The sequence below is a fragment of the Montipora foliosa genome, chromosome 3 (assembly GCF_036669935.1).
Source record: "Montipora foliosa isolate CH-2021 chromosome 3, ASM3666993v2, whole genome shotgun sequence".
NCBI classification, from domain to species: Eukaryota; Metazoa; Cnidaria; class Anthozoa; order Scleractinia; family Acroporidae; genus Montipora; species Montipora foliosa.
Window position 1 is genome coordinate 49,387,009 of NC_090871.1, and position 15,000 is coordinate 49,402,008.

At 39.2% G+C, this 15,000-nt stretch overlaps 1 protein-coding gene across 2 annotated transcripts in view; it reads right to left on the reverse strand.

Annotated features, from left to right (window-relative positions):
• The window catches only part of LOC137997570 (ephrin type-A receptor 4-like), a 37,894-nt gene that overhangs the window by 298 nt on the left and 22,596 nt on the right, over positions 1-15,000 (reverse strand). For both annotated transcript variants that reach the window (XM_068843651.1, XM_068843650.1), the window contains exons 13-18: positions 10,989-11,087; positions 8,443-8,544; positions 6,227-6,376; positions 5,420-5,464; positions 5,156-5,304; positions 1-3,691 (exon numbers count right to left, since the gene is read on the reverse strand). The exon at positions 1-3,691 is cut by the window's left edge and continues 298 nt beyond it. In XM_068843651.1, coding sequence (XP_068699752.1) covers positions 3,454-3,691; positions 5,156-5,304; positions 5,420-5,464; positions 6,227-6,376; positions 8,443-8,544; positions 10,989-11,087 — 783 coding nt within the window. In that variant the 3' untranslated portion in view covers positions 1-3,453. The remainder of the gene's footprint in view (positions 3,692-5,155; positions 5,305-5,419; positions 5,465-6,226; positions 6,377-8,442; positions 8,545-10,988; positions 11,088-15,000) is intronic.

The following is a 15,000-nucleotide window of genomic DNA, read 5'->3' on the forward strand; positions in this document are numbered from 1 at the left end:
GCAGCATTTCACATTTCATCGTTGGTCTCAGCGATTCAACATCGAGTTATTCGAGTTCACAATCCTACATTAGAGGTTCGCAATTCTACATTCGAGTATCGCTTTGCGACATTCCTCTCAGACGCGCCATTGCTCATTCATCGTTCATCATGCAAGTGAGGGAGGGACTTTATTTAAGTGTCTAGGCGTTCTGTCGCGCAGGGGCACTAATTCGGGACACTGTAAGCTGAAATTAAAAATCAACGCAAATCAAGTGAAATGTGAAATGTTGGTTTTTGAGGAAAGGGGAAACCGGAAAACCTCTCGGTGCAGAGTAGAGAACCAACAAACTCAGCCCACATATGACGCCGAGTTTGGGAATCGAACCCGGGCCACATTGGTGGGAGGTGAGTGCTCTCAAAACTACGTCATCCTTGCTCCCCACAAAATGTTTGATCATTTTTTGCACTTTTTACTTTTTACCTTCCGACATGCACGAGTTATTTCACCTTTCGAAAGAAAAACCGCTGTTCATACGGGGGGTGAGGAGAATGGGGGGCAAATATGGCGGGAAATTCGTAACGCAGCAAATATGATACTTACTGCCCTGGAAAAAACCTAACAGATCCAGTGAAGGTTTATGGATTAGTTTTGGGATGTTTCTGAAAAATCCACTTTTCTATGGAGAAAGGGTTAGAGTAAACGGAGTTAAGAGAAAACAAATAAAGGAAGATTTCCGCGGCCATTACAGCGATGTTTCCCAAAAAAATCGCATCGCTCTGCTTTTAAACGGCCTGGAACTAGCCCTCGAAGAAAATCAAAATGCCATGCTCTCCGATCGGTCGAAATGCGTAACAAGATTCACGCGTGCCAGCATCAAACTGTCCTGCTGATTGCCTCTTTCTGATTGGACGCCGTTATTTTTTAATCCGATACATTTATTATAAACGTTTACACAAACAGATTGTGTGAGCTCTCTGTGGTAAGACTTGCATGTTGAGTGATGAATGAGCAGTAGTGCTTCCGAGAGTAATGCCGCAAAGCGCAACTCGAATGTTGCATAGTGAAACTCAAATTTCGAAATGTGAAACTCGAATGTTGAATAGCTTAGACCAACGATGACATGTGAAACAAACACAAAATGCGAGAGTTGAAATTTGGCGTGGATATAACCCCATAGAAAACCACCTATACTGCAAAGCACTTTCTCTACGACGTGTCAAAAGCATAGGCAGAGCATCAACGTTACACAAAGCTCATTCAATAAAAGACTGGTTGAATCAGATCATAGTTAATATATGGAGATGGTTATGAAACTCGAAATGTTTCGTTGTTTTTTGTTTTTGCTCGCTGTTTTGGCCCTGACCATGCTCAAACCACACCCTTTTTCTAAAAGACGAAGAAAAACTTTCGATTAATTTATTCACAACTAAACAACTAAGTTGCGAATTGAACTGAGGACAAAAGATTGTGCATGGTCACGTTGAAGTAAAGTGCGACAGTAGTACTGTTCTCGCTTTTGAAGTTTTCGGGTTTCATAACCAGTCCATGGACTATGATCAAATGTAGCTTGTAACCGTTTTAAATCTAAGGTTCAACAAAGATTCAACATTTTCTTTGTTCTCTAGGGCATTTTAAATGTAGTAGGTTAGTTCCTACACTTTTCAAGAAAGAAAAATACTACATAACTATTCCTATATTAAGGCAATTTTGAAGAGGCTTCTATCAATATTTTATGTTTGCTGATAATAAAAAAATACTTTATAGTGGTTTTCAATTGAGTGTCGAAAGTAATTAGATAATTACTTCGGCTTTGCATCACTTCACTCAGTGATTGGCTCAAAGTTCTCGCGACACTTTTTCAACTAATCAGAAGTGAAACCAAAACCAATCATGGCTCGCGTGTGCACATTTTCCCGCGCTTTGTGTCGGCTACGGTAATTACTTCGAGTTTTGATTGGCCAAAGTAATTACTTTAGTTTTGGTTTTAGGACACTCATTTGAAAATCACTCTATTTGCACTTTATATGCACGAATTGTACAACATTTCTTAATAAAAAAGTAGCGACCTATCTGGTTCTGGCCCAAGAACCAGGCATATTATGGACCTCCATACTTGATGTGCATAATCAACACGAAAATCTCGTAGTATCCCAATCAAACTGGAGGCACTTACATGCACTACTTCCTGAACTCTCAAGACGCATAATTCGTTTAGAAGGATTAACTATACGTTTGTCAATTTGTTTGTCAAGTGTAAAGATCCGACGAACTGTATGAGACGCGTTTTCCGTCTGGGAAGAACTTGGGCGATGATTTTCAGTGCATCTATATAGTTCGCCTAGTACCCAGACAAGCCCACGATCATTAAAATTTTGGAAGAACTAATCGTAAAAGTTCGTCTTGGATAACGCAAAAAATGTCTTTGTACCCGAGACGGATAATGCGTCCGCAGTATCAAACGGCAATTGATAGTTCCGAAGTAAAGTGTCATAATAGCAGTATTCAATAAAGTCAGATTCTTCTTCAAACTCTTACAAAATGAAACGAGCTATTTCGCTACGTTGAAAAATGGGACGCTTCAAGCGTCGTACTTCAAGTTGCACAAAAAATAAATAAAGAAATGATAATAATAATAATAATAATAATAATAATAATAACAATAATAATAATAATAATAAGAATAATAATAAGAATAATAATAATAATAATAATAACAATAAACATTGGCTTGTACCTGACGTCCTTGGCGGCCCACTACCTGACAGTTTCAAGCTATGCAAATATTTCAGTATTTGCTCAAGTAATGGTGAATATGCACCCTCCAACTGCGCACATCTATGTAAAGACCTGTACAAAAACCTTTGCCATCGTTTCACGCAGAGTATATCTTTTACTTTGGATAGCGACTTATCCACTGCATAAAGTTATCTGGTCTTTGAACAACTGTCCATTTGCTATTTGGCCCTATTATTATCTACTATTATGCAAAAACGCGAGCGACATTTTGCTTTTGTTTTCTACACCAACAGGGCCGTCTAATCACGTGAGTGCAAACCAAGAATAATTGGAATGGAGGTTCTGATCTGTTCTGCCCAAGAGCAGGCATTGCGGACAAATCACATTTCTCAATGCCGGAATTCGAAGTTGCATTGGCATGTACAAAGGCCAAGCTTATGGCTTAGATAAAGGATTAAAGACTTTTCATGAAAAAAGCAGCATAACTTTGGTCCACACCACAAACAACTATTTTTTTTTGCTTACCTTTAGATCAACAAACAAGATATCCGCTTCTTATAAATTTTTTGTTGCTCTTTTTGTTATCAATTCGCTACAGAGCGATTTGACAACGAGAAATATCACCTACGTATCTGTAAATAACCGAGCACCCTATCTTGCCACAGGTACATAATAGGGTATACAATAAGTCGACGCTTCTTAACCTAGCATCTTTGAATGGGCGTATTTTTAAATCTAGGAAGCTGTATCTTTGCTTAATGTCTTCTTCACCTCCTTTAAGCTCTTGCGAATCTTGTTCTTGTGACCGATGAGTTTGATTCCCATGTCATTGAGGTCCAGTTCGTCTTCTGTAGCAACTTGGCTAAGACTTGTAAAGCCTGCTTTGCTAAACATGGCGCTGTATTGTCCCATCTTAATGCTCTCCAGCCAATCGTGAATTGGGGTGACACCGCTATAATCAAGCTTCGGGGACCTGGAATAAAACCCAAGTATTAGAGAAAGATTGCAACTGAAATTGACCAGCCAAAACCAGTTATGACAATAGGCCATTTCCGAGTTGATGTTTATCTCGGTTTCAAAGTGAGTCTTGGTGCTAAACTACTGAAAGGGAAATGAGTTTGATTTGCATAAGAATACGCTTACTCATTTTCATTTGAATGGTGATGCATCAGAACTCGCTTTGAATCTGAGGCACGCAGCAACTCGGAAATGGGATATTAAAGGCGAATATGTAACAAAGAGTGAATGCTTGGATTAAAAGTAGGATTTCAGGCGAAGCTAGTATAACTCTTGTGGGGCAGCCATTAAAATAAAGCAATTAATGATATGCCTAAAAACTTGTTCAAGAATGGTTAACTTGAGGGTGACACCAGGAACCAGGAGCCAACCACTAAAGATGGTTATCTTTAAAAAAAATAATGGGTCTAAACGCCAGCAATGGCAATGATTTAATGATCGGTTTTATCATAGAGAGAGTTTCAATCGGAGTGTCGTGAAACCAAAACCAAAGTAATTTACTTTGGCCAATCAAAAAGGGCGGAGAAAATCCGGTAAACCAATCAAACTCGAAGTAATTACACGTAGCCGACACAAAGCGCGGGAAAATGTGCACGCGCGAGCCACGATTGGCTTTGGTTTCACTTCTGATTGGTTGAAAAGTGGCGCGAGAACTTTGAACCAATCACTGAGTGAAGTAATCATAAACCAAAGCAATTCGCTAATTACTCCGACACTCAATTGAAAACCGCTCTGAGGGAGGTTAAATATTTGATCAGGAATAGTAATTTCATAAAAAAACGCGAACCAAATAGTCATCCAAATTGAGCCTTAAAAGAGAGCATTTGTTTATTTCTAAAGCGCATCAACGGTAGGAAACACTAAAATACACAGCAAAGTAAATCTACTCGCATCAGCCACGGAAATTCTTTGAAGTGATCGAGTTGCCGTCCCCCTTACATAGTCTGAGTTTTTCAGTGACATGCTAGAAAAGATGCAAAAGTCTTTTCCCTTGCCGCGGCTCCAAACAATAGGCTATTGTGCATAGGTGTGATATAGAATTTGATTCTTGACACGTTGCAATCCGCGTGCATCTAATTAGGAGCATTTCTGGACATATATGATGATGATTTAGGAATGCTTGGAGACAATCATATCGGGAATACTGGCACTGAGATACTGCTAGAACTGTAATCGTTGATATGCAGCATTCTCGCAGCTGTAGTAGAAGAGATGGAAATTGTTAAACACCTGAATGAAGAGATGGATTAAATTATTTTGATCATTACTTGGGCGAGTCAGGAAAAGGTTAAAGTGCCTTTAACTGCAGTCGAGCCCATAACTTTCCAATTATACTGAAATGGTCTCTCAACCACTGCGCTATAGGAGACTCGTGGGTCTTTTCAGCGAATGAAAAGCCGCTTTATCTACGTCAACTTACTTGGGTTCTGCAGAGGACAGATCATTGAGCTTGTCAGGGGAGCGAATCAGTACATCCAGTCTTTTCACTATGTCGGTAAATTTGGGTCTCTTGTTGCGTTCAGCGTGCCAACAGTTAAGCATGATCTGATGAATGGTTTTAGGACATCCCTAAAATACATAATTGTGTTCAAAATTTACGAACAGTCTACTAATTAAAAAGACAAATGGGTCCGTTTACAGGGATCCAAACCCAAAATTTTACGGTAAGGAATAGCAAACGTACCAATGGAGGCGGAAGTCGATATCCTCCCCTGACTCGGTCGATAACCTTTAAAGAAAATGAAATAGTAAACGGATGGTATAGCTGATGTGATATAAAAATACAACTTTCTTGACACATGGCTGGGTTATTTGGGCTTCTCCTTGGAAAACACTGAACCTGCCAGCTGAAATCTGAAATGTAAGTTACCATCTTTCTACCCTGCAAGCAGAGTCTCTTTCGATCTTCCTAGATAAGTCGGGAAGAGGAAAGTAGACTCTGCTCGCCACCTGCACATTTCGTATTGAGCAACAACTCTGGCAAACATACGACAATCAAGGAATCATTTCATTGGAAACTCTTAAAAACTCCATACTCTTAAAATGCCATTTCATTTTTTTTTACTGAAAAATTTATAGGTTTCTATCAGACTAATTTCTGTAACAGACACATAGGAAAAATTCATGGGAATTCTAACAGTTAAAATTGCCACGCTGTTGTAAATTTCAAAATATTGATGACGCGTGGCGATTGATCATGCGCAAAAATTAAAAAAACAGGTTTGACAAGTCGAAACTGGACTGACTCATCCAATTCTTTGGATGAGCGGCAAATCAAAGAATGGCGGCGAGCAGAGTCTACTTTCCTCTTCTCGACTTATCTAGGGAGATCGAAAGAGACTCTGCTCGCAGGGTACCTTATTCCCTTCTCAAGGACGAAATCTAAAGTTGTTTGTACATATGAGAACCGGTTGCTAAAAATGCAACGATTTATATGCTGAGCAAGGATCAACACGTAAAAACTTTACTGTGTTCGCCACGTACAGGTTACCTCATAATTGTTCCAATCCCAGTAAGGCCTTTCAGAAAATGACATAATCTCCCATAGCACCACTCCATAGCTCCATACATCACTAGCAGTTGTAAACTTGCGGTAATCGATTGCCTCTAATGCCGTCCATCTGACGGGAATTTTACCTCCCTGAGGAACATCAAGAACGAAACAGAGAGGTGCCATCAGAGTCTCATGGTTGAACAGGAGCAACCAGGAATCCGTGTAGGCCAATTCCTGATTTAGCTTCTCCAGTTCTTTACCTTAAAGGGAACCTCCACTTCAACAAAAAAGTAACTTTAAATCACAGGAAATAACTGTTACAGTCAAGTCAATCTCAAATATTTTCAAAGAAAGCGTTTGTATCCGGAAGAAATAAGTTTTAGAATCGCCTAATGTTGTTTTCAAATTTCGTGGCGCCACCATCTTGAATATAGGGAGCTTACGAAACGAGGACGACGATGGCTACGAGGACTTCATTTAAAAATACAAATCCGCGTTATTCATATCACTACGAATCTATTTCATGTAGTTCCGCGTTAAAAATGTGTAGTAACTGTCGAGGAATTAAACTGGTATGAGTGAGTTGGAAGCGTAGAGAGAAAACTGAAAATTCATCGTCATGTGTTAACGTCCTCAACAGAACCTTGAATTTGGTCATTTCACGTCGTCATTTAGGAGATGACGGCAAAGAAATGTACCACAATGTAAAACGCACGTGCAGAGCATGCAGAGCAATTGTTTTTGCTCACTAAACCTATTGTTTTGTAACGTCGTCGTTGCCGTCGGCGTCGTCGTTTCGTAAGCTCCCTTATATGTGACGTGTGACGGTTGCAATATTGTTATTAGACAAAAGCTCTTTGTGTCAGAACAATAGGGCAACCGTAACACGTCACGTCAAGATGGCGGCGCCCAAGAAATTTGAAAGTGAAAATAAGCCATTCTAAAATTCCCTTTTCCTAATATAAACACTTTTTTAAAAATAAATTTCGAGCAAATATGTTTGTAAACAGAATTTCCTTCGTTTTAAACTTATTCTGTAGTAAGAGAGGAGGTTCCCTTTAAAAGTTTTCACCATTAATATTTATGTAACCATTACATTCTCAATTATACATTTACCAATAACATTTTATGCTATGTCGTAGATGAGCTTTTAAAGTAATTCGAGAGCTTCCACCACCTTATTTGCATTTGAGGATACTAATAAATCGCCGTTCAAAGCTGCTGCCTAAGAAAATTTTAAAGGGGCCCTCAGAGCTAAACGCTGAGAACTTAGGAGCCCAACATATGAAGTGAAAGGTGTTGATGTGAAAAATTAAGGAGCCCAGAGCTATTCTTTGGGAGCCCCAGGCTACCGGGCTCCTGTTAGGCAACAGCCTTGCCGTTGTTGGATTCTATGAATTAGCTTCCTTCGTGCCCTTGTTCCAATTCGACTGTGAGAATACTTAAGTCACCTTATGCCCTACATGGGCGAAATCAATGCTTAGAAACTAAGCAAAGATCTTTTACTTCCTACCCCTCCTACTCATTGCACAGATGTTTTTTTCCGTCACGACTCAAAAGGATTGGCTCCAAGGCAAAACTTGGGGGGGGGGGGGGGGGGGGGGGGTTATAAAAAAAAGACAGAAACGAATGAAATTGAATGCGAGTGATAAGACTGAGGAAAACGGGGCAAAGAGGAGAACATACAAGCTTTTTAATTCCCGCACAATTTCCGACGCTCCTTACTGCCTAGACGCCTGGAACTCGCCACCGTTTCATTTCAAATAGGTCCAGTGCGAGAAAACAAAAATGCCCTTCCGTCTGCAGTAATAAGTTAACATGATCTGATGAATGTGTATGAACATTAATTGATCAAAGTAATGCCTTCTGCCAAAGGGCTCCAATAAGAAGTGTCCAAACTTTAGGGTCGCACCAACAGCACGAGAGCTGGGTAGGTGATTTAAATATTATAGAGGGACCTCGCATCGCGTTTATATCAGACTAAAATTTGCAAAAATGGAAGACAATTGTTTGAAATAAGCTCATTTCCTGTCTGTTAGCTATAAGTATCACGAAACTACTCAGAAATGAGAGAAAAGTTAAAAGAAGATAATTGTCATGAATTTATAACAAGCAGTAGCTTATTGTTTCCCGTTTGCTTGACTCAAGAGAACACGAAACTCCAATTAGTCAGCTGGAGTGCAAGAAATTCATGACGTCAATTCATAACCTACCTTGGTTTCATAAGCGGAGTCTTCCAACTCTCTGGACAGACCAAAATCTGCTACTTTGCACACCAAACTTTCAGAGACCAAAACATTGCGGGCAGCAAGATCCTGTCAAATGGTGCAAAACAACAAAAGAAAAACATCAGGCCTTGGTTGTTCAAAGATGGGACAGTGCTATTCGCTGCTCCGACGGATAAAAGATATGAAAATTTAGTTACAGTTCACTTCGCATTCAAGTTGACGATCAGACAACGTTTGATGATTATCTGATTTGAAGAAATCTGAATGTAGCTTAGAAAGTTACCATTCGAAGACCCTAAGACCTGAGAACAAGGGTCTTCGAATTGCAACTTTTTAAGCTATATTCAAATTACTTGAAACCAGAGTAGCACCAAACTACGCATGACTATCAAACATAATAGGCCATTTCCGAGTTCATGTCTGCCTCCTCTTCAAAGATAGTTTAACTGCTACGCTTCCTTATGAAGATTAGGTTTCATTCCCATGGTAAATTAGAACTAATTACCATCACAAAAATTTCGCACTTGGCTCGCACTGAAGAGGATGCAGACATGAATTAGGAAATGATCAATTGGGTTATTTTTTTTAATATGGATTTCGCCAGTGAACAGAGTGTTCCACCATTTGAACAACTGAAGGAGTCAACCGGGTTTAAGTACCAGCTCCCAAATCTTTCTTACAGGGGTGCTTAATTAACCTTAGGGCGCGTTCGATTGAACCTATTCTGGAATAAGAGTCCGCGGAATTATGATTTAAAACGGTATATCTCACATTTTGAAGCAGCATGGATAATATAGACATGTTTAAAATAGCATTTTAGCAGGTGTTTGACGATTTTAATGTGAACCTCCGTAAAAACGAACGATTTCTAACTCATATTCATTGTATTTCTATTCTGGAATACGGTCAATTGAACGCACCCTCAAGAACCCGTTTGATGAAACCTAATGGGGAATATCTTTGTGACGGTGACAGGACACCAACGAATGCCCTATATTCTACTACGTTCTAGCTGCTAAGGCTCTTGTAAAAAGTTAGTTTTCAAAACTAGGAGAGTGCATGATTAAACTATGACGTCACATTTCCATGACAACCAATTTCAACACAAACAATACGGCAGAGAACAAAGCTCATCTTAAGACCTATCTTTTTAGACATGCATATACTTAACAGAGGCTTTATTAGCATTTTTTTCCTTTTTAAATCATACTTTTGTTAAATATTTATCAATTAGTGTTTACCATATTTTGTATATTTTAAATTTATTAGGCCTTGCCATATTTTTATTTAGATGTTTATTTATTATTTCTCGTATTTATAATTTAGGAATGTGCATCTGATTATACTCATGTAAAGATGCGCACTAGAAATAAACAAATTATTATTATCATTATTTATCATTATCATTATCATTATCATTATCATTATCATTATCATTATCATTATCATTATCGTTATCGTTATCGTCATCATCATTATCATTAGTTGTTTGTCTTCCTTGTGTCCTACGGGAAGAAGTCTGGGAAAGTGCATGAAGAAAAACATCTACAAAGTTACGGTATGTCTCCGGTACTGTACTAACAGAAGAAAGGTAGACGCAGTGGCGAGGGCAATTGCCTTCAGCCATTATTCCTCGGGTTCGATTCCCGGACTTTAACACCTAATGTGGGTTCATTGGTCCTGTACCCTGGGGTCGAGAGTTTTTCCTCTTTCAGGTACTTTGGTTTTTCTTCTCATCAAAATTGCTTAGTCGAATGACATGTACAGGAAGACTTGTGGAATGGAATGTATGCACAAGAAATACGGCTAACCCGCAAAGTTTAAGCCTAAGCACGATTTTGAGGGAAGAAAACAAACAGCAACAACAACTAGTGGTTATTTCCAGTATATTATATGGAGTACATTTTGTACAACGGTCTCCTTTTATTTTCTTTACGTTGTTTGTTTTTGGGTTAAAGAAAACAGATACCTTGACACCCTCATGAAAGCCCGCACGTGCCTTTAACATTTTAAGATATTCATCTCCAAGGGGATATGAACTGGTAATTGACCTGCTCCAAGATGGCTTGATACTGAGCTAAGTATGTGGTCCAATCAGGCTGTCACCGGTTTTTCAGGCTTTTTGCACCTGCTTTAGTTGCTTTCTAGAGTGCGATACCATTTTAACTTTAGGGTGCCCTACACTCATTTTTTTATTCCGAAAAAGTCAAATTTCCGCACCATAACACAAGTATTCGATGGTAACTCGTTGGGATTTTGTTTGTAAAAGGCTAGCAGTTTGCAACTTCACCTCCGAATGTGCCTTTACTTCACACTTGCTACTGTAGGACGTGGGAAAACGACAGAATTTTTTTTGCAATGGGTGAATAGCTTCACGTCAACAAAGAAAAATACTTGAGGCTAGGGGCACTTCATGTGCACACCAAATATATGACAAGCGAGTCATCGTCGAAACACGTATGATTTCTTTAGAGAAAAAAGAAGATGGGGGAGGGGGTGGGGCTGGGGTGACCAATGCCAGGGGTGCTTACTCTGTGAACAAAATTCATTTCAGCCAGGTACTTCATTCCCGACGCCACTCCACGAGCCATTCCCAACAGCTGTTGAACTGTTAACTTCCCATCCATTTTCTATTCAAATAAAAGAATCATGGACAAAATTAATGACCACATTGAACTAAAAGCAAGGCAAATCATCAAAATTTCGTCCACGTGATGGCAGAGCGCAAACATACCATAGTGAGTGAAAACATCGGAACTAGCAGAATTGAAACGACCCTAGGATGAGTTCTTTATTTTCTCGTAAGCCCTGTGTCAATCACCAGCAACATCATTTTCATTCATTGAATTACTACACTGTAGAAGCATCCTTAGAACTGACTGAATTGGCAACGTTACATAAGCGTTGTTAAAATATATGAAATTACATTTATTTCGTAGCACACATTCTCGTATTAGACCTTTGCATTTTACCGTTACACGACATTAGGTTAAATAATGTATCAATTTAAGGTCGGATTGTTGCCAAATATCTTTAACACTTTCGTATTAAGGAGCCAGGTTCATGCTAGAACAGTAAGTTCTTTTCATGTTTTTATGTCCAAAACCAACTTATTTTTCAACACAGTAATCCCAGCGATTAAAAATTCCATAAGTGTTGCAACCTTTGAAAACAAGTTGAAAAATGATGGCGCTATCTTGCCCGCTCGGGATTTCTCGCTTGGTCCCGCAAGATCAAAGATACTTTTTTGGTGTTTTATCCCATAGAATAAATCCTTCATTATTGACCAGGCTTGTTCGGTGAACATGACTGGCTTTTGCCCTCGTTCTTTTTTTTTTCGCGTGTTTATGGACCGAGACGAACGCGCAAAAAAAGAACTTGGCAAATATCCAGCCATCCTGACCTCACGCTTGGTCAATAACCCATATATATAGAACAGTGCTCAATAAATAGAAGTAGAGCGAAGTATATACTGTGGAAGAAAAACAAAACAAATAAGCTACAAGTTCGACTATTGGGTCATAGTCGGAGTTTTTTAGCCAACCAAAAAGCTAGAAATGAAATAGTCGGAGCTGAAAATTTACTAAATATATATATCTCTTGTTGGATGGTTTAACATATAATACATACGGAACATTGCGAGTTGTGTAGTATTTTCTCGAGCTCCGCAGGGGCAAGGAAAAACACGAGGAATGAGCAAAATGTCCGCGAGTATTATATTTTAAACCGTCGAATAAGAGACTCATCATTCCACTACAAAAATGGTGTTGTATTTTGCTTGAATTTAATTTGGTAAGTGTTAAAAAAAAAGGCATCATCTGTCCTTCAGGGCGCGTGAGAACGATGTAAACAGCACAAAAAGCCAGCCAAATGTCCTTTATTTGATTGGATAAACGAAATGACGAGTGATAAGCGATGACCAGCAAGTCCCAAATTACATGCACGCGGATTTCGATAAGTGTCCCCTTGCTCTTATCCCCAACTTCAACATCACTCATGTCACGGAATACGGACAAAAAATGTCACAAAGTGTCCCCCAAATGCTGCTCTGTAAGTGAAGATTAACTGCTGAATTAACCCATAGCTTAAAATATCGCTAACCTTTACCCTTAACTTATTGTTGAAAATTGGTAGCAATTGCTTAGACTTAAAGGGACACTTTGGGCCAGTTATTTAAACAAAGTCCAACTTAGGCTGCGGCTTAAGACAATCAGTGAACCTCCAAATCCGTTTATAAGCCGTATACTTTAAGTAGATAAATTGCTGTCTAGTCTGGAATGCAAACCTTCTTGTTACCAACAGCAGCAGACAATATTTAGATATGATTGTTGGCAATATTGAAAATGGCTTAGAACGCGCTTTTGTTAAACATTGTCTAAACTATGTTTTAATAATCGACCCTTTGTGTCGGATATCAAAATTGGTCGTGCATCTAATAAGGGACAAACCTGGACAGAAGTGGTTCTAAATCGGTCAAACTGAGACACTACATATGGGTTATTGACCAATTGTGAGGTCAAGATGGCTGGATATTGGCCAAGTCAGTTTTTAGCGTGTTTATGGACCAAGACGAAGTCGACGTCCATAAACACGCAAAGAAAGAACGAGGCCAATATCCAGACATCTTGACCGAACAAGCTTTGGTCAATAAAGGATTTATTATATGGGATAAAACACTTTAAAATGATCTTTGATCTTGTTGGATCAAGCAAGAAATCCCGAGCGGGCGAGATAATTCCATCTTGCTCGCTCTCGGAGTTAGTCATACATGTATAATAAAGTCTATTAACGTCGGATATTTTGCGCGTTCTCTTGAACAAATATGGTAAAACGGCGTCATAGCGGAATTATAATTAACAATTATTCTTTGAAATCGAGGTAAATATTCTGCCACTATTCAACGAGATTGAAAAGAATAATTGTTTTAGTATATACTCACGAGGTGATCTCGACAACATTTGAAAAAGAAAACCATCCAAAGTCGATTTAACTGACATCTCAATTCATGTGTGTAAAACGGGCAAACGGCGGAAAGCATACCCGAAAGTGTTTAGAGAAGCTTCAAACATGGCAAATCTAAATAACCTCCGTTAAAATCCTCGTCGCAAACAGCAAAATGGTCATTTAACACCGTTTAAATCAGTAATCTAAATCGAAAGTCTGCTTGTTAAAACATTTTCACCGTTCGATCAAAGTTTCAGAAGTTCATTTGAAATGGAAATTGAAAGTGCAGTTGGTAAAGCATCCACATGAAATGGCGGCTCTAATTGAGGTGAGCGTTGGTTTGTTGTAAAATAACCCGTCTTGTTTCCTTGCAGACATGTGGAACTTTCTTAAACATTTTTTTAATTCCTCGATTTCAGTAAAAAATTCGTTTGGCTGGGCGACCAGCCCTACAAAATAGAATTACTCCGAGTGAAACGAATTGTGGACGTGAAGATTGTTTAATTTTTAGCAATAATTATCTGGAAAAACGAAAGTCAAACAAATTTTGTGACCCTCCTTGTATACTGCAGCACAGCATCATCTTGTATTCTCAATATTTCCGATTCAGAAATGCTGGCGAGTTTACGCCGGCCATTTTGTTTCGTTTGGATAACGCATTATTCACTCCATAGGGAGTGAATAATGCTCAATTGCTCCGAGATAGCGAACCAATCAGATTGCTTGAAACACCAAGATCACTGAGTGAGTATATACTAATTAACAATTAGACCTGTAGCCCGCAAGGGCAACGGGTCAATAGCCCATGAGGCGAGGCCGAATGGGCTATTGACCCGTGGCCCTTGAAGGCGAAGGGTCTAATTGTTTTAGTATCACCCAACTAGTTGGACAGAAATGGCAATAACAAAGTTAGCAAACGCAAGTTGAAAATATATTTATTTGGGAATAAAACGAAAGAAAGCGTCTCGCTTTTCGCTACTCGAGGACTATTTCTAATAGTCCTCTCGTAGCGTAGCCAATCAAAATGCAGCATTTACATTAGTCCACTAGTTGGGTGATACTAATAGCCCATATACCATGATGGCTAAGCCAGTAAAAAGCCTTGAATTGCATTATCCAAGGATCCAGTTTTTCCTAATACTGGATATTCATGTAATACGAACTTGCAGGTGATCAGCTCCCAGCTGACTTGATAGCTCAGAATTCTCGTGTCCAGAGCTTCGGATCCACCCAAGGCTCTAGGAAACTCAATGTAGGAGAACATGCGCCGTAGGTTCTTATAGCCAAAAATTCGCTATTTGAACCTTAAGTGGGCCTGTTCACTCCTCGTGCTACATGAATGCTCCAATTAGAGACGCTTTTGATTGTTCTTCACGAAAACCAGTGAAAAGACACTTTGTTTCAGGGTTCGCCAGAGTTCTTTTCTTCCTCAGTCAAGAGAAGAGCTCTGGAGTCGAGATTGGATAGCTCAGACGATAGAGGAAGTGTAATGCATTCGAACACCGGGGCATGGGTTCCAATCCTCTTCAAGTCACGATTTTTCATGTTTTTTTTTTTTTTTTTTTTTTTTGCTACTGCTTAGGTTGCTTCATTAACTAT